Source organism: Convolutriloba macropyga, chromosome 1, assembly GCF_964194025.1.
Source record: "Convolutriloba macropyga chromosome 1, txConMacr16.3, whole genome shotgun sequence".
NCBI lineage: Eukaryota > Metazoa > Xenacoelomorpha > Acoela > Convolutidae > Convolutriloba > Convolutriloba macropyga.
In genome coordinates this window covers 50477820-50505784 of record NC_134468.1, presented here as the reverse complement: position 1 = coordinate 50505784, position 27965 = coordinate 50477820, and the positions used below count along the sequence as shown (strand labels likewise).

The 27965-nt window shown below is 34.4% G+C and overlaps 1 protein-coding gene across 1 annotated transcript in view; it reads left to right on the top strand.

Annotated features, from left to right (window-relative positions):
* The window catches only part of LOC142349709 (neuronal acetylcholine receptor subunit beta-2-like), a 154042-nt gene that overhangs the window by 109049 nt on the left and 17028 nt on the right, over window positions 1-27965 (top strand). The window contains exon 3 of the mRNA XM_075401443.1: window positions 4534-4719. Within this exon, the coding sequence (XP_075257558.1) occupies window positions 4534-4719 (186 nt within the window). The remainder of the gene's footprint in view (window positions 1-4533; window positions 4720-27965) is intronic.

Here is a 27965-nt window from a genome sequence, read left to right as displayed (position 1 = left end):
GTGCTCTATTATTGAAAAATCTCATTTTCAACCTACTAATCACTACAAAATTTTTCAATTTTTTCAAATTACTACAAAATTTTTCTTTTTTATCTTAAGTATCAATCCAATGTTTTTTAAGCAAAATTTAAGAAAAAAAACGATTTGTTTATTTTTGAAAATTTTTGATCATATAATTAAATGTGTTCATTTTTAGTCCTTAAATTGTAATTTATTAGTGAAAAGTATCCATTCAACTTCATTAAATTCACTACAACAAAATTTTTGTGGAAAAATTGAGATTGAAATTGAAAATTGAAATTGAAATTTGTGGAAAAATTCTAAAATTTTTGGAAAAGTTTTTGGCCATGTAGTTTAATATTTGTCTTTTTAGCCTTGAAACTGCAATGTTTTGATGAAAAGTCACCATTTAACTTAATCAGTTATTGTTTAAATACTTAAAGTTTTTACTCGATTTTTTAGAAGGTGACCAGTTTGCACGAAAAGAGTTCATTTCGTAGTTTAGCATGACCTCATTTCGTAGTTTAGCATGATGTATCTGTAAAAAAAGTGTTGTTATAAAGTCAATCATGGTTGTTTTATGTGAATCAAGAACTGTGTATGTCATGTTTCAACAATTTTCAACGGTCGGTGTATTGTTTTTACTTATTCAGAGATTGTATAATGATCAATAGCATCCAGACTAGCTGTTTTATACATTTTCCAAAAGCGACACGATAACTATCCCAAAAACCGTTGCAACTGATTTCTGCAGATAACGATTTTGACGTTTTCTAAGAAGCATAATCAAATTGAGAGCTATTAACTAAGATAATATGAAAAATTCTGCAATAAAAACAATCTTATAGAAACACACGGAGATGTTTAAAGGTTTCTGGCATAAAGGGTTCCATAGAAAATGTTGTTGAACATCTCAACTTTATTGGAATTTGTTCAAGCGAAAAAGAATTAACCAAATTTCTGTAAGATGTGTGTTCGACTTGATTCTTAATTTCAACTGAACTTAGCAAATACGCTTATAGAACCAGCGAAAAGTGATTGATTTGGCGCTAATTGATGAATTTTAGTTTTTTGCAGTAGCTGCAGTAGCTGTTGAGAGGTGTTGGATAAATTACCGAAATTTAGAGGAAAATTACTTACGAAGTTTTTAGCAATGCGATCAATTTTTTGTGTGCTGACGTTTCAGAAATATAAGGAGAAAAATTTAATTTACAAAAATCAATCATTTTGTTCGTGAGGTTGCATATTTTTGACAAAATGGAGCAAATGAGTTGGCATGTTAATGTGCGAAGTGTCAAATTCTCTCTAAATTGTGGACCACATAATCTTGTTGAAAATTATATAATTCAGTCCTCTAAAAAGTCCTCCAATTTTTTGTACTTGTTCGGCATTCTAAAGATACAAACCTCAGTTTTACTACAATTAGTCTACAATATAACTATCGATCGGCAAAAATTACAAAAAAAAATGTTGAGCATATAGTTCATATCTCACTTTTTTGGTGGCAAGAATGCGAATGCAATCCCGGACCTTGGTCGCAGTGAGTTTCATTACTGTACCATTGACTTTCAATTTGAACCATTACTGAACCAGGCAAATAAAAGTATAAAACCTTTTGTCAGTCTGCCCAGACTACATTAAGAAACATCCCCTCTGTCCCTCTTCTTCGCAGCCTCATTTACATTCTTGCTCAACACTGCACAGAATGTTTCACGTTTCTCTCATCATCAGACTGTGCATACAAAGAGCGCACAGACTGCACATAGCAAATTTTGAAAATTTCGATTACCTGGTCTCATGCATAAAATTTTTAAGATGGCGATATCCTGAACAGCCATTCTAGTTCTAACTAAACCATATATTGGTGCGTTCATATCTAAACCATATATTGGTGCATCGGTGGAAGTCGACGGAGGTCGGTAGCGGAGGTCAGAGGTCGGAGGCGGAGGTCGGAGGCGGAGGTCGGAGGCGGAGTTCGGTAGCGGAGGTCGGTAGCGGAGGTCGGAGGTCGGAGGCGGAGGTCGGAGGCGGAGGTCGGAGGCGGAGGTCGGTAGCGGAGGTCTGAGGCGAAGGTCGGAGGCGGAGGTCGGAGACGGAGGTCGGAGGCGGAGGTCGGAGGCGGATGTCGGAGGCGGAAGTCAGTGGAGGTCGGTAGTGTAGGTCGGAGGTCGGAGGCGGAGGTCGGAGGCGGAGGTCGGAGGCGGAGGTCGGTGGCGGAGGTCGGAGGCGCAGGTCGGAGGCGGAGGTCGGAGGCGGAGGTCGGTGGCGGAGGTCGGAGGCGCAGGTCGGAGGCGGAGATCGGAGGTCGGAGGCGGAGGTCGGAGGTCGTTGTGCGAGTCAGAATTATTTGTGTAGAAGTAGAAGGTAGTAGTAGTGCAAGCATCGGGCTTCGCCCGTGGGGTGTTAATCCTAGTGCTCATCAGTGTGTTTCCGTTTATCTTTTCCAGTGTCTGAATAGTAGACTCAATGGTAGACTCATATTTTGTGTATTTCAGATTTGATTGTTGCTTTATTTTTTATTCATTTGTTTCCCTCAATTTGTTCACCGTGAAGTATTGTAATGGCCAGTGATATTAAAATCGAATTTTATTTTCATGAAACAATCATCACGTGTGGAGTCGATTTGTTGCTGGGGATTGTTGATACCAAAACCAAAGATTGCCATGGGACAGTGAGTTTGATAAGTGTAGTACCATCAGAAAAGGTGAACAGGAAAAGGAGGGTGGCCAGAAATAGAAATGTGAGGACGGTGAAGAAAGTGTTTTTATGTGACTACTGCGACTATGAGTCGAATGCGAAGTACATGAAAAATTTGTGTTAATGTTTTATGAAAGACTTAGAATTTTAATAAAAAAATTGTATACATTGAACGTTGGTAGTCAACGTTTCAGATATTTTTGTCATATTTTAAGTTGCCATTTCTATTTTAATCCTTATTCATAGTCTCATTTTTGCTGCTATTCTGTTTGCCTTAAAGAAAATAGGTCTGTGGTGGTTTAAGAAAGAGAAGAGTCGAGGTACGTTTATATCATTGAATAAAAGTTGCCTTATTTTGGTAAATAAACTTGTATCAACAATATTAGTGAACGGGTGGGTTGCGACAACGCAGTGTAAAACTAAAAGTTTGTGCCTTGTGATGAGTTGGTAGGTGCCATTATGCTTAAAGGTAACAAGATACTACTTGTTAACCTCCTGCTGTCCTCGCAATGTTGCCATAGTTTTGACTCATGTCTCAACAAATAGTAGCCCCAAAGTGTGTGTAGCTTTTGTGTCTATCAGCAGTGCTGTCAATTTCGTCCGTGGCTAATCTGTCTAGACTGTTTTCAATTTGGGAGTAGGGCTGTTTCGGTAATTCGATCTGATAGCTGTTGTCACTTCATACCGTGCATGTCAATCCAGTCTAGATTCAAATTGGGGTGAATCCACTTAAGACAGAGATCGATGGAAATTGCTCAAATGCTCGCTAGCTTAGGAGCCTGTATTTATAAGCTATTATCAACTGTGTAGAAGATATCGATTTGAATCCAGGCATGTTGTTTCCACAGGAAGAGATATTGCTATTATCAGTTTGTTGATAACAGGACCGCTTCATAGATCATATCATTGGCAGAACAGGAACAGTCGATTTCTCAGTACTTTGTCTGGAGGGTTTTCAAAGACCTCAATCCAAGGTACTATGTGTATTCAGCCTGTTCTTCGCATGTTTACATTGGATTGATCTGGTATCTTTGCTTTTTTAATACAGTGGCTTTTTCTCTACAAAAGCAGTTTCCTCCTTATAATTTTTAACAGAATTAGTTTAGACTTATTCTGTAGTGATTTATATGCATGGCGACAGAGCTCTTACCCCTTAGGTTTTGAGAGCTCAAACGAAATACGATAAACGAAGCTTTTTTAGAATAAAATATTAATTTTCCAAATTATTTATAAAATTCCAGATTATTCAAACATTACAATTCTCGAATGACGTCTGAAGCAACTTTTTTGGCAAAATTTTTGCCTGATCGTTTTGAGTTTTTGGGCGAGTGGATGAGCTCAATTTGAGCAGATTACTTCTAAAACTCATCTGAAAAGCACGCCAAAACTGGTTTTATTTTTCCACTTTAAATCTTCTCACTGTGGCCTGCATAAGCTCAATAACATTATTGGAAGCCCTTAGTAAATCTATTGCACCACTGTATAACAACCTAATAAAAATTGTGCATAAAATAAGCTTGACATAGCTTGAAAGATGCTGTACTTGTTCAACGTATACTTGGCTAGAGAAATGAATCCCTGAGGAACAAGAAAGAACATCAGAATGGGCTATAAGAGATGTTCAAGATCGACGGCTTAAGACTAGTCGGTGCAATGGTTAGCACACTAGGCTTGCAAGTAAGCGATGCTGGTTCGAATCAAGTACTGGTCCAGTTTCACTGTGAACGATTTTGGTAACAAGCAATTCCCTCAAATTGCCGTATTTTTGGGCTATTTGCTGCAGTAAAATCCACCAATTGGCGAACAGTATTTTGAAATTGATTTTTGTCTGTGTAGACAACATGTGGCTCCCAAACTTAGTGCTGTTGAACAACGTGGATGGGAAGTTCGATGTGTCGTACTACAGCAGAGTGAAGGTGTCCCACAAGGGAGACTGTCTATGGGCTCCCCCCTCCATCTACAAGAGCAGCTGCGACATCAACATCGCCCTATTCCCATTTGATGAACAAATATGCCCACTGAGTAAGTACTTCATACCTTCCATTTTTCTTTCGGTTAACAGAATAAAGGTGGTCATTTTGATACGAATTGGCCAATAGTTTCAGAAATTTTCTTAATTTTTTGTGAATGATATGTGCCGCAGGGATGAAAAAGCCAATTTCTGTATCTAAAGTGACTTGATACAGTTGAAATGGGCTTTTGGGCTGATAAATATGTATGCCTCATTGTCTGTATTGGGTACTATGTTTTTTATTTTGGCGCATTTGTTTCAAATTTTTTCGACAAGTAAACTTTCAGATTATTTTTCGACGACGCGTTTCATTTAAATCTCCTATTTTTTGAGTTTTCTAAGAATCAGAGAATATCTATGTCTACTAAATTTTCAGTGAAATTGAATATTTTTCATTCGAACGGAGTTTTTGTTTTTGTTTTGGCTCAACTAAATTGTGAGGATTACTGTTATACTAGAGTGATAATGGTGCAGAGAAAAATTGTTTTATATGGTTTTTAAGCTGCGTAAAAATGCAGTGATTCGTTAAACTGATTTTTTGTCAATTTTTTCTAAAGAAATCAAAGTTCATTTTTTTCTTTGAAATTGTTAGAAATGAGAAAAACCAATTGACTTAAACCAAACAATACTAAATCACGAAACAGTATGAATGAATTTTTGAATTCCAAATCTGAAATCTTTAATGAAACTCGGTAACAAATAGACAAAAAATAGCCAAAACGTCAAAGTTTAAAAAAACGTTTTTATTTTAACGAATTTATAAGTTTAGAACAAATAGTTTCAAATAATCAAAACCATTAGATATCAACTGAAATCTCTCAATAAGTTTAAGATCTTTCGTATCTCTATATGAAGACATTGAGAGCTGTCATCATTCAGAATAGAAAGTATGTCTAAAAAACGGACAATAAATGAAGCGGAAAAACAAAAATTTAACTAAATTTTGCGAGAAAAAAGGGTGTCGAAGCCGTTGAAACTACAATTTATTCAGCCAAAACTAACGTATAATCAATTGGGCTACTAATAATGTGATATCTGACCTCAGAAAAATTAGACTAGGTTTGCTACAATTTTTCTTTTGCTATCAAACGAAATCAGTAAATATTTTTCTTAGTTCAATCATAGGAAGCCACTAAGAACTGAAATTATGGAGAATTTTCCAGCCGACTACAAAAAGAACTGTAAAAAATGAAATAAAATAAAAGACTCTTTTAAATTCTGCTAGAAGACGGTGTCGAAGCCTTAAGAAACCGAAGTCATTTTACTGAAAAAACTGTTATGTTCAAATTTGCCTTCTTTTTAAATGCCATTAAATTAATTTTTGGCCTCTCATTATTGTGATAAGACCCGAAAAGATCCTCAAAGATGGGGTTAATGTCCAAACATCGATTTTTTTCTGTGAAAACTAGTAGATACCAAAAACTAGTATTAAAGCCGAAAAACCTTTACTTAAAACATAAAAACGCAATAATTAAAAAACTTAATCCATTAGAAAGACGATGAAATTTTTGGGAAAGCTCCTTAACCTAATGTTTTTTTCCAAAACAATATTTTTGACAGCCAATGATCATAAGTTTTCGATTAAAAAACTATTTAGGTGTTCTTTATGAAGCCAATTGGTCCTGTCATTAGTAAGTATTGATTTCAATTGTTATGTTCTATTAAAAAAACTTTAAAAAGCAAAAAATGCGAACGATTTTTTTTTCAAACAATGAGCAGCTGATTACTTTCCCAATAATTTTTGAATTGTAAAAAAACAATGATTAGACCAAAACTAGCGTTTCTTTTGCTGTTTTCGCATAAGGAGCTTGACTTTGTACTAACTTTTATGTATATGGATAATTTGGCAAATAAGAAAAACATATATCAAAAATAAATGATGCATTTTGGATTTTTTCCGAGTTAAATTGGAAAAAAACTGGCAAAAAGTTTTTTTAGGAACACTCTCGTAGAAAGCGGAAGCAGAACAAGGCCTCTTAAATAATGAAAAATTGTCTCTAGAGTTTTTAGATGAGTAAATCTGGCAATTTTAAACAAATCGGACTAACGAAGACTATATTGTGCCATTTTTATTGAGAAGAAGTGAATTTTAAAAAAAAATAGCAAAACTTTTAGCCAACAACACTCAACTACCTTTATAGTTAGAACCAACAACACTCTTGTTAAGAATGTTAACACTTTTTCAGCAAAATTGGCAACGATTGTGTGATAATACGGAGAATGTGAACAAAAGCAGCAAAAATTAGTCAAATGTTCAGAAAATTTTAAACCGCGTTAATTCCGTGGAGAAAGAACAAATTTCAAAAAACTTTTTTAATTAGATATTCTTCTCTGGACGGGATTTTAAATGATACTACTCACAACCGTCTACGATGATTGTATTGATGGGCTAAATTTGACTGAACAGAAAAAACAACCCATTTCAGTATATTGTTCCTCCCCCAATAAAGGTGGTCGGAACAATTATTATTAGTTTCTAATTTTTAGCTTCTGTGTCTTCATAGGTTCTTTCTCGAGTTTTTTTGTAAATCCTATAATCCTATGTCACGTTGATGCGTGGCAATAATATTTTTCACCAGCTGTGGTATTTGAAGCCCGTGACATTTGGGGCATCGTCAATATCAGGGGAAAGGAGCAAGGAAGGTGGAATAATCTGCGCAGTGCGGTCGTGTAGGACTGATGGAATTAAATCCTGCTTTTTTGCTACCTCTACTGGTTTTTCCCACAGGTCAATTTATTTCAAATCCATGGTATTCTTAATGCAGATGAACATGTGGTTCACCTCATGTAGTGCTACATCACATTTGGGACAGCGGTTATCAAAATTTTTACAGATCCTACTCAAGTTAGAGTTTAGCAGGTGACAGTTTCTAGTTCTCAATTGCGCTAGTCGGATACAAGCAATTCGTGTCAACGTTTGTTCATCTTCTGCTATCTTTGGAGGAGCTGTACTTAGTTATTGTTGTCTTTGTTCAACTGAGTATGGACCGTGTGTCGGTGGACACTTTTGAGCGAATTTTGTTTTCTTTGCGATTTAATTGCTCTTTTTTGTTTGTGTGTTGCTTCACTTGTCCCCATAAGTATCATTTAGTGTCGGTATCATGGAACAGAGACTGGTCGAAGAGGTTCTTTCATGATCAACACGATGGCTCTCATTACTGCCAGATAGGTATCGCTCTGCTAACATTTCAGTGTGAGCTTTGACTGGCTGCATTTCACCCTCATTGTGTAAGTCATTGATGACATTTTTACCCAGCCAATAATTGTGCGATGAGCAATGTTTTGTTGCGTTTGTAGATGGTTCCAGTTTGCATTGCTAATTGTGCAAGCCCAAATGGAGCACCGTAGTTCAGCACGCTCCGACCAATAGCTTTGTAAGTCAATGAGGGTGCCTCTTTTTTGCATCCCCAGTCGCTGCCAGCGATCACATTCAATATGTTATTGCGATTTGGTAACTTCTCTTTTTTGCTTCTTACATGTTCTCCAAAATTGAGCAGGTAACAAAATGCTGTCGAAGGTGACACCCAGTATTTTGTCTTTGGACTTTACTGGTATTGGTGAATTGTTGATAGTGAGGTGAGGGTCCAATTTAACCTCCTTGCTCCAGTTTGTGATCACAGTTACAAGTGATTTTTTAGCAGATAACTTAAGTTTTCTTGATTCTAGCCAGTCGTGTCAGGAAAGGGTATTTAGTTATGGAGTTATTAATTCACGTAAATTTACAACCTGTGGTTGAGATGTAATTTAAGTTATATCATCAGCGTAAGGCGTGGTGTTTATATCTTTCGGGGGTAGAGGCAGCATGCTCATATAGATGTTGAGGAGCATTGGTGATAATACATCACCTCGGTGGACATTCTGACTTTTCTCCATTTTGAGTTATTATTTTTATATTCTACGAAAGAAAATCTGCCTTGTAAGTGTGCACCATATTTAGCGCTGTTCGGAAGTGGTGTCTCGAGTATGTCTCTTAGTAGTAGGTTGTGATCAACCGTGTCAAAAGCGGCGGTGAGGTCTAACGCTACCAGTAGAATACAGTTGCAAGGTTTCTTTTGATTAAGGCTTTTTTGTATGTTGTTGGTGACAATGTTGAGAGCTGTTGTTGTAGAGTGTTCATATCGAAAGCCATGCTGATGTTTTTAGTGGATATTTTTAAAGTCACACAGTAGGAGTTTTTCTATTAGTTTTGCAATGGGGGAGAGGAGTGCAATTGGTCTGAAACTTTTAGATTTGTCTATCGGTTTTCCCAGCTTGTGCAGGGGTATAACCCGGCCGACTTTCCAGATGTTCGGGATTTTTGCACTGTTTACAGAAAGTTTTATGGTGTTGGCGAGATATCTCTGTGCTATGGGGCCTAGATGGTGTAAGTAGATTGGCGCTTTTCTATCTGGGCCCAGCGCCTTACTTTTCTTTGTGTCTCGTATAGCTTCTTTCACTGTGTTACACTTAAACATTCTGCCCTGTATTTTCAGTTTCCTTATTGTTACTTGAAATAAGGCAATTGAAACTTGTTTGTTCCTCAAGTCCATGATCGACATTGAGAATTGTTAACTTACAGCATGCCGAATTTGCAGCTCATAATTGGTAGCGTGGAGGTCTGTTCTGAATGAGAAAAAACAATTTTGTAGTTTGTGATTTTGTACCAAAACGATCGATGACTGCTCAGATTTTCAGGCTAGTTAAAGAATTATTAAAGATGGTAAGAAGTTCTCTCTCTCCATAAGAAATTTTTCTCTATTCTAGCTCAGCTTTTAGCATCCGAAAATTCAGCGCAGAAGTGGTTGCGACTGTAGCTTCTGGACTTCAGACTGTTTTTCTTCAAAACGTTTTAAATCTATGCGAGTTAAATTAACTGCGTAGTCAACGTTTCATGCTGACAAATTGTTTTCTGTAAATATTTCTTTTTTTTGTACATTATTAGTGGTTGAAGGATCCTTTTACGTGCAATGTTAAGTAAAAATTAATATTTCGACTTTCCATCAGAATCTTTATAATTGAACCGCTACTCTAACTTGGCCTACATTTTATAGCGTAGAAAACATTATTTATTCTCTGATTTAAAATAATTAGAATGCTATTGACATGGTTTTGTTATTGTATCATATGCGTACAAATATTAGTGCACCTGATGCTGAAAAGACACGTTGGAATATCTTATTGATCTTTTTGCATGTATAAATACAGCTGGTCATCGTTTTCAATGCTTTTCCTTGTTTATTCCTCTTTGTTTTTGCTTTTCGGGAAAACATAACTCAATGTGTAGGATTTGTGTTTCACCGTATCTTATAGTTATTATAAGCGAAACGTTCTACCAGCAGCCATCGTTTACATTTTTTCGAAATTCTTTTTATACTCAATTTTTTAAAGCATTTTTTGTTTCGGAATTTTTACTTCCTTTTAGTTGGTAAATAAAACTTGTATTTTGAATCTCGCAAAATTAAAATCGTGTCCTCAATTTAACTTTCTCCAAAATTAATTATAAGTCAAAAGTTGAAAAAATGTGAGACAATATAGTTTTCCCTTTCTGATTATTTTTTTTTGAATTCTTAGGGCCGTCATCTTGTTTTGTGCTTATTGAACATAATCGGTTTTTGTCTTTATGTTTTTTTCCTATAACTCATCTACTGGCTCAGTATAAATACAGTCTTATTTCTGTCCAAGTTGTCATTAACGGTACATGTAACCACAACAAGATTTCTAAGAGAATTTTTGAAGTGGGCAAGTTTTTTTGAGCTATGACCAACGTCAAGGGCAGACATTTTCTGTTGATAATCTCAGAAGGTGAAAAAAAAACAAACGTGGCAAGACTTTGAAAACTGAAATTTTAGTTTCCTGCTCTCCTCGCAACTTCAGTTGATTTAATACCACTAAGAATTTTTTTTAATTCTTTCATGGAGAAACAGATGTATTGTCGATTTTTTTAAAACGGAAAAATGTCACTAACTTTACTGTTAATTTTCTTCAAAGTTCTTCAAGACTATTTTTTATATAGCATACAAAGATAGGTGGCACGAAATTTTAAACTACCAGAAAAATAGCTTGTCATATAAGAGATAGACATATGAAATGTTTAGAAAATATCGAAAAATATGAAGAAATTTTGCTTTTTAATTTGGTTATTATTCTGGCTATTATTGCGTTTAAAAGAATTAATCTTTTGATAAAATTAAACTGGTTACTCATCTGCGAATTTAGTAGAAGTTTTGTAGGACGCCCATTAGGCCCAAAAAGTAACACACACAAACAATTTTTGCGAACCGAAAAATATAGAAAATTTATCTACAATTTCCGTAAAGTTAACAATTACCAACACATTTGCTTGAACATGTCTCTATCTCAAAAGCTCCTCAAACAAACAAGATATACATGAACTATGGCGGAGAATGTTAAATAGAAAAGTTTTCTTAACAAAAAGAAAAAACAAAAAGCTGTTGGTTGCAGTGGCGGTGTATGTGTGTATCATTCTATAAGGCACAGCAGAGTTTCAATTTGACTGGAGAAAAAGAGGTGATGTGCATATTTTTCCTTTTATTTCCTTTGGAAATGTTGAAAAAATAAAATAAATATTTTTTGGGTGTTAGTGTGTGAACTTCGCAGCTTCGTCTGTGTACTACAAGCCTACTGGCTAAAATGAGCATCATGTATGAACCAAAATTGAAGCTAAAACACATCCAAAAATTTTTGTAGGTGAGACATGTAGATAAAAATAAATCTGAAGTATGAATTCTTACTCGTTTTTGCCCCTTCCTATCTTATCACATCTTATCATTTATTTAACTTTCACATATTTTTATGGTTTGCTTTTCACGAAAAATGATTGAAAGTATAGGAAAAATATTATACTGTATCTTATTGTTATTATAGCAGTAGGTTTTACCAGCACCATTTTTTTTACTTTTCGAAATTCTTTTTTTCATACTCAACTTTTTTTAAGCATTTTTGTCGGCATTTTCGCTTCCTTTTAGTTGATATATATTTGTAGTTTGAATCTCGCAAAATTAAAATATTATCCTCAATTTATTTGTCTCCAATAGTAATCAGTGGTCAAAAGTTGAAAAAAATCCAACACAAAATAGTTATACGTTTTTGATGAATTTTTAATTTTTAGTGTCGTCATTTTGTTTTGTGCTTATTGAACATAAGCGTTTTTTGTCTGTGTTTTTTTGCCAAAGCTCATCTATTAGATCAGCGTAAATACAGTTTTATTTCGGTCCAAATTAACGGTACATGTAACCACCACAAATTGTTAAGGAGGATTTTTGAAAGGGGCAAGTTTTTTTGAGCTATGATCAACGTCAAAGGCAGACATTTTTTGTTAATAATTCCAGAAGGTGAAAAAAGAAGCAAACGTGGCAAGACTTCAAAAACTGAAATTTTTACTGCTCTCCTTACAACTTCAGTTGATTTAATACCACTAGGAGATATTTTTCTAATGCTTTCATGCAGAAACAGATATATTGCTGAAATTTTTTAATACGGAAAAATTTTACTACTTTTACTGTTATTTTTTTCAAAGTTTCTTCAAGACTATATTTTATACAGCATACAAAAAAACGCGGCACGAAATTTTTAAATTACCAGAAAAATAGCTTGTCATTTAAGAGAGAAACATAGCATACAAAGATAGGTGGCATGAAATTTAAAACTACCAGAAAAATAGCTTGTCATAAAAGAGATAGACATATGAAATTTTTAGAAAATATCAAAAATATGAAGAAATTTTGTTTTTAATATGTTTATTATTCTGGCTATTAATGCCTTTAAAAGAATTATTATGATGATAAAATTAAATTGGTTACTCATCTGCGAATTTAGTTTAGTAGGACGCCCATTAGGCCCAAAAAGAAACACACACACAAACAATTTTTGCAAATTGAAAAATATAGCAAATATATCTACAGTTTCTGTAAAGTTAACAATTACCAATACATGCGCTTCAACAAGTCTGTATATCAAAACCTCCTCAAAAAAACAAGATCTAAATGAACTATGGCGGAGAGTGTTAAATAGAGAAGTTTTCTTAATAAAAATAAAAAAACCAAAAGTTGTTGGTAGCAGTGGCGATGGTTGTGTGTATCATTCTATAAGGCACAGCAGAGTTTCAATTTGACTGGAGAAAAAGAGGTGGTGTGCATATTTTTCCTTTTATTTCCTTTGGAAATGTTGAAAAAATAAAATAAATATTTTTTGGGTGTTAGTGTGTGAACTTCGCAGCTTCGTCTGTGTACTACAAGCCTACTGGCTAAAATAAGCATCATGTATGAACACACATTGAAGCTAAAACACAGCCAAGGATTTTAGTAAATGAGACTTGTAGATTAGATTAAATCTGAATAATGAATTCTTACTCGATTTTGCCCCTTCCTATCTTATCATTTATTTAATTTTCACATATTTTCATGGTTAGCCTTTCACGAAGAACAACTGAATGTCAGGAATTCTTTTATACTGTATCTTAGTGTTACTATCAGCAATACGTTTTACCAGCAGCCATTGTTTTTATTTTTCAAATTTTTTTTCGTACTAAATTTTTGGATGTATTTTATTCGGCCTTTTTGCTTCCTTTTAATTGATAAATAATTGTAGTTTAAATCTCGCAATATTAAAATTATATCCTCAATTTATTTTTCTCCAAAAGTAAAAAAGATTCAAAACAATATAGGTAAACATTTTTGATGCATTTTTTCAATTTTTAGTGTCGTCATTTTGTGTTGTGCTTATTGAACATAGGCGGTTTTTTCTTTGTTTTTTTTTGCCGAAACTCATCTATTAGGTCAGTGTAAATACAGTTTTATTTCGGTCCAAATTAACGGTACATGTAACCACAACAAAATTTAAGGAGGATTTTTGAAAGGGGCAAGTTTTTTTGAGCTATGATCAACGTCAAAGGCAGACATTTTTTGTTAATAATCTCAGAAGGTGAAAAAAGAAGCAAACGTGGCAAGACTTTAAAAACTGAAATTTTTTACTGCTCTCCTTGCAACTTCAGTTGATTTAATACCACTAAGAGATATTTTTATAATTCTTTCCCGTAGAAACAGATATATTGTTGAAATTTTTTTAAAACGGTAAAATTTTACTACTTTTACTGTTATTTTTTTCATAAGGTTTTCTAATTTTTTCATAAGTTTTTCTTAGTCTATTTTTATACAGCATACAAAGATAGGCGGCACGAAATTTTTAAATTACCAGAATAATAACTGGTCCTATAAGAGATAGACATGTGATATTTTTAGAAAATATCAAAAGTTATGAAGAAATTTTGCTTTTTAATATGGTTGATATTCTTTCTATTAATACCTTTAAAAGAATTATTCTGTTGATAAAATTAAATTGGTAACTCATCTGCAAATTTAGTAGAAGTTTAGTTGGACGCTCAAAAAGACACATTAGGCTCAAAAGGAAACACAAACTCACACACAAACAAGTTTTGCAAATTGAAAAATTGAGAAATATAGCAAATTTATCTACAATCTTTGTAAAGTTACCTATTTTCAATACATGCGCTTCATCAAATCTGTATCTCAAAACTTTCTCAAACAAACAAAGATCTACATGAACTATGGCGGAGAATGTTAAATAGGGAAGTTTTCTTTACAAAAAGAAAACCAAAATTTTTTGGTAGTAGTGGCGGTGGTTGTGTGTATCATTCTATAATGCACAGTAAGATTTTCGATTTGACTGGAGATAAAGAGGTGCCGTGCAATATTATTCCTTTTCTTTTCTTTGGAAATGTTGGAGCAATAACATGAAATGGTTTTCGGTGTTAATGCCTGAACTTCTCAGTTTCGTCTGTGTACTACAAGCCTACTGGCTAAAATAAGCATCATGAATGAACAAACATTGAATCTGAAACACATCCAAAGATTTTGGTAAATAAGACCTGTAGAATCAATTAAATCTGAAATTTGAATTCTTACTCGTTTTCGCCTCTTCCCATCATGCCATTTGTTTAATTTTCACTGATTTTCGCTCCAATGTTAAATTTCATTATTGAGTCTTTGATCTCCGAAGTGATCATGTTTTTACAATGTCTTCTCGCACTGAAATTTTATTTACGTATTGTTTCTGTGCTCACTTTATGCTGCTTTTCAACTGTAGTCGCATCTATGACGTAATTTATGCGTTCAGTTTTTGGACTCAGTAAGCTTACTTGTTCATGAACAGTATACACGACCATTTAGAAAGAAGAAAACAAAACATTTTAATGTCTTGAATCGCTTTTCAGAATCAATGGAGTTGGTGAAAGTAGGAAAACGTATCAAGTATATGATGTTAGAATGAAGGAGAAATAACTTTGAATTAATTGTTCAGTATGATTTGAAATTTGCGATTTCCGTAGGAAGTAGTATCATATTCTGTTTTTGGATCCAATTAGTTGCTTGGACCTTTGAGCATTATGATTTAGGAGTAAAGAGTAACGTGTCTTAAATTTATTTAAGTGTTCCCTGCAGACAGTCGGTTTCTTTGAGGACCAAAAACATTTCTGTAAGCACAACAGTTGTACAGCTTGAAACAAAAGTATTCACGGTATTAAACCATGTTTATCGGTTATATGGCATCATCTACCTTTTCATAATACCTTGTAAGAAAACCAGAAAACCACCAATGCTACAGTTGCGTATTAAGCGGTATAGATCCCCACTGAACTTGAAGAGTAGACATATTATTGAGACATTAAAAGCGTGGACGTGTGTATGATTCTTTTAATTAATGAGAGCGGTTTAGACTTGTGTGTCTTAAGCTAAGCGCCTTGATTTGTTGAGCAATAAAAGCGATACAATATTTAGCCTCCTTTTGAAGCATTCACTTTCTGAAGCGTTCTAACGACTGTTCGCAAATGACTACTGTTTTCATTTGTTTTGTTTCCTGGTGTGGGAAAAGACATTTGATGTTTTTGTCTGCGGAAGGACTGAATTGAACAAATCCAAGTTTGAATTATTAAAAATTTCACTTGAAGGTGAATATTTTTGTTTGATCGCATTTACTTTGATCCGGAACACAAGCCAGCTAAAGCTGACAATGACATGTTATGTATTAAATGTCTCAATACTTTTAGTGGGGATCGGAAATAAAAGTGCAAACAATATTTTTGAATTAAAAATCCCACCGCATGTGAGGAATATGATAAAGTTGTGCCGTCGTTTATCTAATCTCTCTATTTGACTGAGACTAAATATTTGTGTGTTATGATATTCCCCTTTGGAGGCCCATTTCAGTCATTTAGTTGTCCTGAAAGAGGATTTATGGTCTTCCTTCTCTCTCTAACACACTCACATATCTCTTAATCTCATTATGAGCCCTTCTCATAACAGCCCGCACAGCCGATTTATCAACTAATCCGAAAACTTTACTTAGATCCATCAAGAAACTAGCCCCCATTTTTGAATTGGAATCTTAGCGCCTCTTTTGCCGTTCAGTAAAACACTCTTTTCTTAATTAACTTGGTATTGGTTGAAAGCTCAAAAATGCTCTTTAGAAATAGTTGTTCGCAAAAACAATTTGTGTAGCGGTAAAGGTCGAATTGGATGTGGGTAAAAAAGCGAGATTCCCAAGGGATAAGTCTCCGATAGAATTATGATATTTTCTCATCAGTTTTTAGATCAATCTCCTGTTTTGAGATTTAGACCCTCCTAGTTTTCATCAAATTTTGGAATGCTTATATGGCCCCAAGACCAAAAATATTGACCTTTGTTTTTGCTGAGCTTAATCAGTGAATTTATGAATTGAATCAAATAAAAAAGAATGCATAGTCAAGACTTATAATAAAGGGAGATGATTGCTAGAATTTAATATCTGAGATTTCTCTAAATTACAATAAGGTTCTGTATTGGAAGATTGATATTGATGGGATTGGGGCGACAAGCGAGGTGCTGTGTTTGTATTTGCTCTGTTGACAAAGCCATAACTCGGCCAAATGGGTTTTGACCAGAGGGCAAAAACAAACAGACTCAGACACGACACACTACAAATATTGATCAGGGTTAAAACCTGTGTCTGCAGGATTATGCAATAAATATTCATTAACTACTCAATGCTCCCTACATGCAAATGTAAGTTGGTAAGTAACTCAAGTTAAGGTTGCTTCTGGTTTGCAAGAGTAGTCTTGTCACAAAACTGACCAACTCTGCAGAGGGGGCTGGTCTGAATTTGGAAACGAGTGCAACCCTAGACACAACAAGGGAGTAATCATGATAGAGTTGTGTATTGTTTCTAGTCTAAGATAATATTCCATTGCAAAGGGTTCGCCATTCAAACTATGCATTGCAAAGAACATTCTGTAAATTTGGTGGGGGTAAACGAAGTGTTTCGGGTATAACCGATCCGATATTTTTAGATTTAGGTTATATTATAGCCTCTACCGATATTGATCTTTTGAGCATCAGGATCTCACTCCCTCTCCCCTCCCGGTGATTTTGCTACAAGTTACAAAAAATAGAAGAAATTTCTGCTTGTTGGCGGTTAGGCCAAAATGGGCAACAGGTGAGAAGGGAGTGTTTTGTTCATCAGGAGATAAATAGTAAAAGAGTGGAAAAGAAGGAAGTGCAAGTCCCAATTATGTTGATCCCTCTTTATTGGATTTTTGACATGTTTTCAGGGAAGTGTAGTCAACTGGCGAACCTAATTAGCATACACAAGTTAGTCGGAACTGGAGATTTATCAGTCCGATTACAAAGTGTCATGACCTGCCGCGTATAGTTAATGCCCAATTTGCCCACCTCTCCTGTACTGGCTATTGAGATAGATTGAATATTTTATGTGAAGAAATGTTAGTCAAGTTCAAAGCTGAACAGTACAGAGCGAAATCTATAATTAATTTAGACGGAAGCAGAATGTTTCCGAGATATCTAAGCAGAGCGGATCTAACCTCAGACAAAAGCATGTCTAATTTCATGAATGAAAAGTGTAAATACTCCTGATATCATTTTCGCCTGGAAATTTGAATTTAAATTTCATCGTGTTTAAGTATAGATTTACTTCCCAGTTAAAAGGAAAAATAGTTGAAATTTTACAACGCGGCTATCTGGTATCAAACTGTGGCACCAATCTGAAATATAAGAATTAATGTTATTTCGGTGCAAGCTTATACCACATGAACAGCTTGTAATACGAAAGGACTGCAATAACTGAAAGGACTGCAATAATTACAATCGTTTATTTCAAAAAGTTATTATGGATACTTTTCCCCGTCAAACATGGATTAAGCGGGAAATTAAACAATAAAAATTACTCTCCAGTTTTTCATTTGACACCTGTCAGTTTATTTGTTTGTCGTTTGATTGCCGCTTGCTACTCTACCTGCGAAGTGTAATATATGAGCACAAGATTTCTTGATAAAGTTTAACATCTCAGAGCATTTACAGTAGCCTCATGATGCCTGTACATGTTACGTACGATCAGAATGATAACAAGAACGTACTTTGCAGAAATTTTAAATTCTTAGTTTAAGCGGGTGGCATTGAAGTTGATATTTCACACATAAAATTGGAAGTAGATCAAAATTTTACCAACATTTGGCTCCTTTTTAAAGTAGCTAAATGAACAGCAGAAGTGTCTAGACTTATTCTTAGGAGACAAAAGATAAAGTTAATGGTATTACAGTGTTCTTAATTTGACACTCTATAAAATGGTAGCCAGCGGAAATCAAATTACCACAATATAATATCCCGATAAGTAAACTGCGGATGTTGATTACCCACTGGTTTTTTAAGTAGTTAAGACGCTGAATTTTTGAGTATAGTTATTTTACTACATGTCTTTATTGGAGTAGAGCGACAGAAGGCGTAGGAGTAAATAAGTTCTTAGTTTTTCTGCCATTCAATGTTATTAATAGTAAAGCGGTTGAATTTTTTTGGTTCCTTTTTTGGGTAATATAACAAGATAGCTCGTGCGCATCTGTGCGTAGCAAAGTATGTTCCAGCTTAACTCTGAAGGTTGCAAAACAACCTTTAACTTCTGTCAGAGAAACCGTTGGGAGTATCCGAAAGCAACTTATATGCATTGGAGAAAATTACTTACACTCTTTGAACCAAAAATATGCCGTCTTTTGGAAGACAAAACGAAAACTCCTTAACACATTCTAGAAAGATAAGTGTACAAATTGAAACATACAGACAGAAACAAACCATACAAGCACGCAACATATACCACTCACATTACAGAAAGAAAATCAAACAAAAACAAACCCCAACAACACAAAAAAGTTATAAAAGTTTTTATGGCAACTGATTTTTACTAAAAGTGCGTCACGTTCAAATAGGTTTTCCCCGTGTTTGCGAAATATAAGGTGTGGAATTATTGAGAAAACTGTATCGTTGGCTTTAAAAAGAAACTTTTTGAATTTTTCGGAAAAAAATGTTTGTTGTCGTTTTTGATCTCTCATGGGCATAATTAAAAAGTATTAATTTTTTAAGATCTCGCAGATTTGCTGCGAGCGAGAAATGAAAATTTTAATTTTGTTTTTGAAAAGACTTTAAGACGCAATAAGTAACAAAAAATTTTTTCTGTTTTTAATTACTTCTGATGGTTTTTGAACTCTGCCTCTTTAAAGGAGCTACCACGCTCAGACTAACTCTTTCTTTCTCCCTCTCACTCTCTCTGGCACACACATACACAAACAAGCACTCCCATACATACACCCACAAAAGCGTGCACACACACACACACACACACGCACAAACAAACAAACAAACAAATAAAACCCCGACAAAAAAAATCTTTTTTAAAAAATGTATTTGGCAACTGATCTTCACGCTTGGTTTGCATCGAACATTTATGTCTGGCTTGCTTTATCTGGAAATCTAGGCGTGGAATTCTTGACGTAATGGTTTTGTATAAAATTGAATTGAATTTTTTTTTAAAGTTTTTGTCATATTAGATGATGTTTCATGAGCATAATATCGTAGATGTGCTATCAGTCAAATTTATGCAACAAAACTTTTGGTTTTAAGCATATTTAAAACCGCTATATATAGCAAATTTTAAGTAATGTATCTCGTTTCTGACTGGTTTTGCACTCTGCCCCGATGTGTGTCTAACATGTAAGGGAACGTTAAAGGATGTCCCTAGAGATCATTTTTAGTAGTCTTGAAGGAAAATTTGTTATCATTGAGTTTTACGTTTCGGCTTTTTCACTCTGCGAAGTCACTTTAAAGCAAGAGAAAATTATAATCAATTTATGTGAACTGAAAAAGAAATGAATTTTTTTTCATCTTTCAAAAACAATTTGTTTATTATGAGGACTTTCAGAATCAATAAACTATTTAGTTTTTCAAATTACGGAAACGCCCACAGGTCTGGAAAAGAGCAATTCGAGCATTTCAAAATAACATAGTAAAAAAAGTGAAAAATAATTTTCGAATTTTCAAAATTTTGCTTTATACTAGAGAAAACGTTAATTTGAACAATCTTCTCTGACAGGTAAAGAATACAAACAAAAGAAGATATGAAAAACTTTCCATCTTTTTATTTCAATAATGAATTTGGTTGTGATGTTCATTTCATGAAACAGTTTTTCCTAATTCTCTGCGCTTTTTGAAAATACCGAAATGATTTGTTCTGTTGAAATAAGAAAGATTGCTTTGAAAAAGAACTCTAAAAGAATACATTTTTTGTTACTTCTAGTTTTAGTTTTTCGTAATTGATTCTTGCTATTTTTAGAGCTCTAAATTGCCTGAAGTTTTCTTTTTTCAAAACTAAATTGGTTCTGTATAGTGAAAGATTGGGTCTTACAATACTTTTTAATTGAAAAAAAAACAGTGAGACGGAAAAACAATTTTTATTCAAAATTTATTTAAAAAAATACAAACTAATTGATTTTTGTTTTGAAATTTATGGTCTATTATTTAAAATCGCTGTTTTTAGGCTTGAAACTATAAAAAATTACTTGTGTCCCCCACTGAGCGATCTTTTTTCTTTCCAATAATTTATAGAAATTAAACTAGATCCTGAGGGCTACAGAATAGTTTTTCTTATTGGCTCTACCTTGCGCAAACAAAAAGTGAAAAATGGTCTGAAGAAAAAAGCCAGCCTCGCGTATATATTCCACCCTTTTGAAATTTTGGAAAAATTAGATTTTCATAATTTGTTTTGATTCGGCTCGTTTTATTCCAATTTGACCGATGTTTTTCTTTCATAGCAATATTAATGTGGCAAATATGCAAATTCGAAGAACTTAATCAAACGGGAAAAAGTTTAAGACGCCTTTTAACCAAAATGCAGCAACGAACCAAATTTTGTTTATATGACAATTTTACTTGGTTCATAACAGTTGCACGTCAATAGAATTTTTGCTGGTTTGATGGAGAAAGATGTTCATAGTTTTTGCTGTTCTCTATCCTTACAAAATCCTAATGGATCAGATGGTTTAGGGGTCGATATCTTAAAATTTGTTGCTTATTTAAGTGTTTCATTCGATTGATCTTCAAGAATTTAGACACTGCGTCAGGAATGAGATACAGGAATTGAATACTTTGCCAGATGGGATTGAGGCTAATGCAATGGTCTATTTGAGATCTAATTTTTAAAGTTTAGCGTATGTTTATTTTTATTGTTTGCAGCTGCCGATCATTCAAGATTACATAATTTTGTTTTCAATTTTTTATTAATCTTTTCTCATAATGTAGTCTATACTTCATGTACAGAAGACATTCATTGAGAAGTTATGCTTCAACTTTTATTTGGAGCTTTGCTATTTTATGGAATGAGACAGTGATAAGTTGCGTAAAGTGACCTGCAATCAATCAATCATTCCAACCACTATTGTATCTTAAAGTGAATTTTTAATCAAATTTTACTGACTGCTACCACTATCATTGTACTGCATGGTATGTTAGAGTGAGTAGTGAAGCCATGCTTCCAATTATGGCTTGAGTTGGTTCGTTTTATGGGCTGGCTAATTGGTTTTGGTGTTTGAACTGCAGGCGGGCGAGGGATAAGCCTTTCAATTATTAACTTTCACCCCTCTCTATAATGACATGCAGATGTCCTTAATAGCAGGTAGTCCCGACATGGTAAAGTGACTCTTACTTTGAGAATCTATTCACCAGAGATTGTTCAATCCAGTCTTGTCTGGGCAGATGTGCTCTTAAATTATCTTGTCAAATTTGTCTGTTCACCAAATATGAAAATTAACAAATGGCTATTAAAACCTAAAGTACAATTTGCTTCAAAAAGTCTCACATAAACGATTCCCCCTAAATAATTTTTGCAGCTCGTTGAGCATGATCAAAAGATCTGAAATGTTTGTTTTTTCAACATAATGGCGTTAGAGTCATATAGTTTTAATTTCTTTTGACGAATTGGTCCAATCAACATATCTGCATAGTTTCAACTGACCCAGCTGTATCCTTTTTGGTCCTCAACGAAACATACTCTGCTTGAGTGGTGGACTTTATTAAAAGACCCAAAAAGTAGTTTAGACGAACAGTTTCCCAGCCAATTCACGTTTTTAGGGTTGGTTAAAATTTAAATCATCAATTCAAAAGTTTTATCGTTTTTCTACATTTCTTCGCAAACCTCAAGCATGACATTTTGAGTTCAAACGCACTTCACTGATGAGAATAATAAGTGGAGCAAATAGCCAATTTAAGTTGAGCATGTTCTTTCAAAACCGTTCTTGGGTCCAGATAATCTTTTCAGATGTCAACATTTCTTTTAAGTTTCTCAAATTTTGTAACCTGGTGGCAATTTTGTCAATGGCACAATTTGATTCTTTTGATGTTGTTTCTAGTCTTTCATATTTACAAGTTTTCTAAATAGGAATGAAAAATTGAATTTCAAGGGGGAAAACATGTTTTTTTTTGGGGGGGGGGGGGGGTTGGGGGCGGCATTGGGGTGGCAGATCGCGTTGAAATTTAGGAGAAAATAAACGGAGATTTTTTCAGTAAAATAAGTTTGATTATGGAGAGTTTTGATTGTCACGACTAATTCTTTACAGTTTCAAGCCAAAAAAACTAACGATTTTAACTATTAGAACAAAAATCTATTAGATAAAAAATGTTTTCTGTTTTTTCTCTAAGTTTTGTTTAAAAAATTTTTCGTCTGTTTTTGACTGACTAAAAACTATTGTAACCAACAATGTTTCTCTATATCGAACAGAGGTTTGGAAAAGAGAAGATTTCAGGCAAATTAGAGCTCTCAAAATAGCCAAAAAAATTAACTTAGAAAACGTCAAACTCGAATCAGAAAAATATGTTTTTTTCTAAATTCTCGAATTGTTTGTACAAGCAATTCTCCAAACTTCATAAAAACTAACCAGTAATTTCCAGACCACGTAGACGTAAAAAACGATTTTACGGAATGAACATCAAATCAACTAAATTCATCATTGCAAAGAAAAATGAAGATCCTTTCTTGTGTTTTTAATGTAACACTTATATTTTTCCAACCAACCCTCTCCATTATCATGCAATAAAGAAGATTTTGAGAGTTAGAGAGTTTATTGATCTCAAGGAAAACTTAATACATACGAATGTTCAAAAATTGTTTTTGAAAGTTAACCGAAAATCCTTTCTCACTTATGTATTTTGAAATTGGTCATCGAATTGAAATTTATCTGTTCCAGAATGTGGACTTTTCTGTCAATTGAAAAATTAAATGGTGGTTGTGATTAGCAAACTCCTAATTCAAAAAGCGAAGAGTGTTTGTGAAAGATGAAACAATTCGTTTTTCTGCATGCGTGTGCCTGTGGGGGTGTCTGTAAGTGCCTGTGTCTGTAATGTGTCTGTCATGTGTCTTTAGGGGTGAGAAAAAGAGAATTGGTCAGAGAGAGTAAGTTTCTTTAAATGTTGGACACAAGCAGGCGCAGAGTGCAAAAACTGTCAGAATTCTCTGTAAAAATTTAGTGAACTGTAAAAAAAAATTAGAAAAATTAATTAATAGTTTCTGTCAATCGGAATTTTAAACATTTTAAAATCTAAAATTGTGTTTACTAAATATAGCTGGTACCATATCTGCAAGATTTTGGCCCGAATAGGCCCATTAGCCTATGAATCATTAAAAAAGATAAAAATTTTTGGAAAAAATTAGGAAAAAGGTCATTTCAAGTATCTGCGTCGCTCTTACAATTACCCATACAATTCCCTACAGAATTCCTTGCCTAGTTTTCCGGATAAAAGAAACGGGATGTAAATGATCGATTCAAACCGTGAGTAATTATCAGTTTCCAAAAAAAAACAAAATTAATTTTTTCGGGCTTTTTCTGAGTTTGTGTTTGCATAGGTGTGTGAATGTGTTTGTAACGTGTGTATACAAAGGAGAGAACGAGAGTTAGTCTGAGAGACTTAGTTCTTTTGAATAAAAGACGCAAATAGAGGCAGAGTGCAGAAACTGTCAGAAATTATTAAAAACGAAAAATTAGACATTATCTAAAACAAATTGCGGCTTTAAATTTTTCTAGAACCAACATTTGTTTTACAATCTCGCTGGTAACATATCGTCAAGATTTTAGAAATATTTTCAATATGCTAATGAGACGTCAAAAATAAAAAAAATCTTTCAAAAAAGTTTCATTTCCAAGTTTAGTACTTAAAGTGCAATTACCAATACAATTGCCTCGACCAGTCTACCCATTTTTATTTACAAAAAAAGAAAGAAAGCCTAATTGATCTCGACGAACCTTGATTAATGATCAGTTGCCAAAAAGAAAAACTTATTAAAATGTTTATTTTTTGTGTTGGGGTTTGTATTTGTGTAATTTTCTTTGTTTTTTGTGTAATGTTTGTGTAATGTGTGTGCTGTGTGTGTATGTTTCAAATTGTACTACACATATCTTTCTAGAATGTGTTAAGGAGTTTTTGTTTTTGTCTGCCGAAAGAAGACGCCATATATTTTTTTGGTTTGAACAGTGCAAGTAATTTTCTCCGATGCCTATAAGTTGCTTTTGTATACTCTCAGCGGTTTCTCTGGCAGAAGTTAATGGGAACCATGAAAATATGTTTGCTCTAGATTTCTCTCCTTTCCGCGACCACCCGTCACCAGTGTTTTCATGAAATCTAGGGTGTAAGTTTGTTTTAAGTTATATAATTGTTGAGCTTCGAATTCATACTTGAAACAAATTTATACAAAATTGCTAATCAGTTGATCAGTTGGCTAGCCACTCAAGGCCAAGCAATTAATCTTGTTTATGGCGTCTGAGTGATGGATATATAGACCGTTCCAAATAATACTGGCACCTATCTTTTATTGGATGCGTCTATAAAAGGGGAAGAGTGGAACTAAAGTTTAATTGATAACTTAATATTTCAAAGAGACTGGCTCTTGTAATTAGGAGATTTTTAAGTAAATATGGGCGTTATTAAGAAACATCATAAATCTAACTTTGTCAAGTATAGTCTGATGATTGGTTTTCGACCATCCCCGCCTCATTTTAAAATCCTACAGTGAAGGATCTCTCGGATGATTACTCTGGTCTTCGTACTGAAATACCTGACGCCACTGTTGACTCAGTTTTGAAGACAATCGTGAATCCACTGCGCAATTTTATCAAGCAATGCAATTATTTGCAATTAATATAATTAGAGACTTGTATCACATATGATATCGAGCTATAAATAAGAGTAGAACATATTGGATCACAGAAAAGAACTTAGAAAATATCTTAGAGCTTAGAAACATTACTTATGTTAATAAACTCAGAAAGAAAAAAACTTACCAGATCTATAACGACCACTGGAGCTTACAATTTGGAAAATAAATGTGAATCAGTTTTGAACTGTCTGTTTGCCAAATATTCATATTTATCTACTAATATTGAATGGTAAATACAACTTTGTGAACGATCACAAGTGAACTAGTTTTTTGCACGTATTTATGAAATGAGGCCCACTCATACGCCCCAAAATCGCCTAATTTTTGATTCATTCACCTTTTAACCTGTAAAGGTTATAGTTATTTTTCAGACTATAAATAGGACTGATTTTTGTTAAAATCTTCACTTTTTTCTTCTCTTTTGAATCTCTAAAATTAATTTGTCTTATTCACTCTAATACATAATGCGCTTAAACAGCTTCAACCTCTAACGTGCCAAAACTGGCTCTATCTCATCGGGGGTTTTTTTTGCTACCGTGTCCCTAATCCTGCTAACAGGTTATAGGCCCAGACACCAGAGTTTTGGTTGAGATTGTAGTGTCAGTGTTGGCAGTTTTTGCTCTTCTAGATTGATGAGAGTTTTAAAGTCTAAAATATGAGATTTTTCTTGTATGTAAAAGCTAAATCAGAATTTGTGATAGAAAAATGGAAGTTTAAACTTTATAATGGAACCATCAAACAATAGTCTGAAGTGGATGACATTTATTGGGTTGGCAGAGGACTGCCCAACCTGGAGCACTCGTTTCTCTGCCTTTGCACAAACCAAGGGCCGCCTCAAAACGCTCACTGACACAGTTGAGCTATCTCACAGGCCAGCATTGTTGAGGGAAGATTCCAATGTTGCGCAAAGGCGAGAATACGAGGCACAGACTCAAGCTAGAGCTACAGCTGAACAAGAAGATGAGAGCTGCAAAAATCAGATCTGGTGCCACCTAGCGATGACACTAGACGACAGCAGCCTCACGCTCATTCTGCATGATTGTGTGAACAGCAAGGGTCTTCGAGATGGCCAGAAAGCATGGCAACTTCTCTAGCAACGGTTCCGAAGCGACGAGACAACCACAGTCATAAGTCTGATGAGGCAGTTGGTCAAACTACAGCTTCTAGAGGATGAAGCCATCCACCAGTACTGCATCAGAGCGCCAGAACTGGTCACCCATTTGCATCATGCTGGTAAGGAGTTTTCTGAGACGCTGTTTTTTGCAATGGTATTGAACGGTCTTCCACAACGATACGAGCATTTTGTGGTGCAGAAGAGCTTCAATCCTGCGGAGATATTTGTGGAAATGAGAAAGCGTCTCATCGTCTTTGAGGAGAGCCGCAGATAAAGAGATGATGTGGAGGAGGATCAGCACTTTGCCATGTCAGCAATGAATGCTTCCCATCAAATTGGTATACACTCGTCATTCAAGTCACATTCTAGGATGATTTTTTCTGAGCCTAGTAGTTCCAGAAGTTCTAGATTGTTTTTGTATGTAATAAACCTGGACATTTAGCAGCTAGTTGTTACAAAAATGAGAGCGCTGTATGTATGTAGAATATGCAAGGCTAAAGGCCATCTACCAAGTGCATGTAAACATCAACAAGAAAGTCCTTATAAAGGCTTAGCGTCTAGTTTAAGCGCTAAAAGCTCATTTGAAGTTTCAAAAATTGATTTAGTAGTAGATTCAGGCAGCACTGATGATAGATAAAACTTGGTTGAAAACTATCAAAAACTACAGACCACAGTTAACAATCCAGACGGAGGGAAAACCAAAGTTAGAGGGATAGGAGATGTAGATGTTGAAGCACAAGACACTAAAGGTGTCTACATAAATTGACTTTTGAAAAATTTCTGCATGTACCAGAGTATAAAACAAATTTAGTTTCAGTTTCAAGCTTAGTTCAAAAGCAACACGAATTATTCCACACTAAAACTAGGTCAGTGCTAAAACTCAGAAGCAAAAAAAGCTTCAGAGTGATGAGAAGAGGCAAATTGTTATTCTTACCATACAGAAAAGAAAACAAGCACCACTTTTCAAACGTAAGTGGGGACCCGTATCAAGCAAAATTTTGGCACAAAAAATTAGAAATTTGAACTTAAGAGATGAGGCAAACACAACAGGTGAAATTTCCTAAGCTTTAGATTTTTGTAAAACTTGTGTTTTGGGAAAATTTTCGAAAAAGCTTGTTCCAAAGGTGAGTGATAACAAAGACCCTAAAAAGTTAGAAAGAGTTCACTGTGAAGTTATTGGACCAGTGAGTCCATCAAGTACAGGTGGCAACAGATATGCAATCAGAATCATAGATGAATTCATTGGCTACGCAGTAGTAAAATTTATGAAATTTAAAACGTAAGCATTGCAAACTTTCAAAAAGTATGTTGCACAATATGGCCGACCAAAAATTTTGCGAACTCATAATGGGACAGAATACAAAAACAAAGCCTTTAAAAAATTTTGCATCAGCAAAAAAATAGCTCGTGAATTCACAGTTCCTGAAACACTCGAGCAAAATGGCGTTGCAGAACGTTTCAATAGAACAGTGGTAGAGGCTGCAAGATACCTTCCAATAGGTTCAAAATTGCCAAAGAACTATTGGGTTTGAGCTGTAGATACAGCCAGTTATGCTAGAAATTTAGTTGTCAAAGACAAAAATATAAAGTCAGCCTTCAAAAAATTTTTGGGTA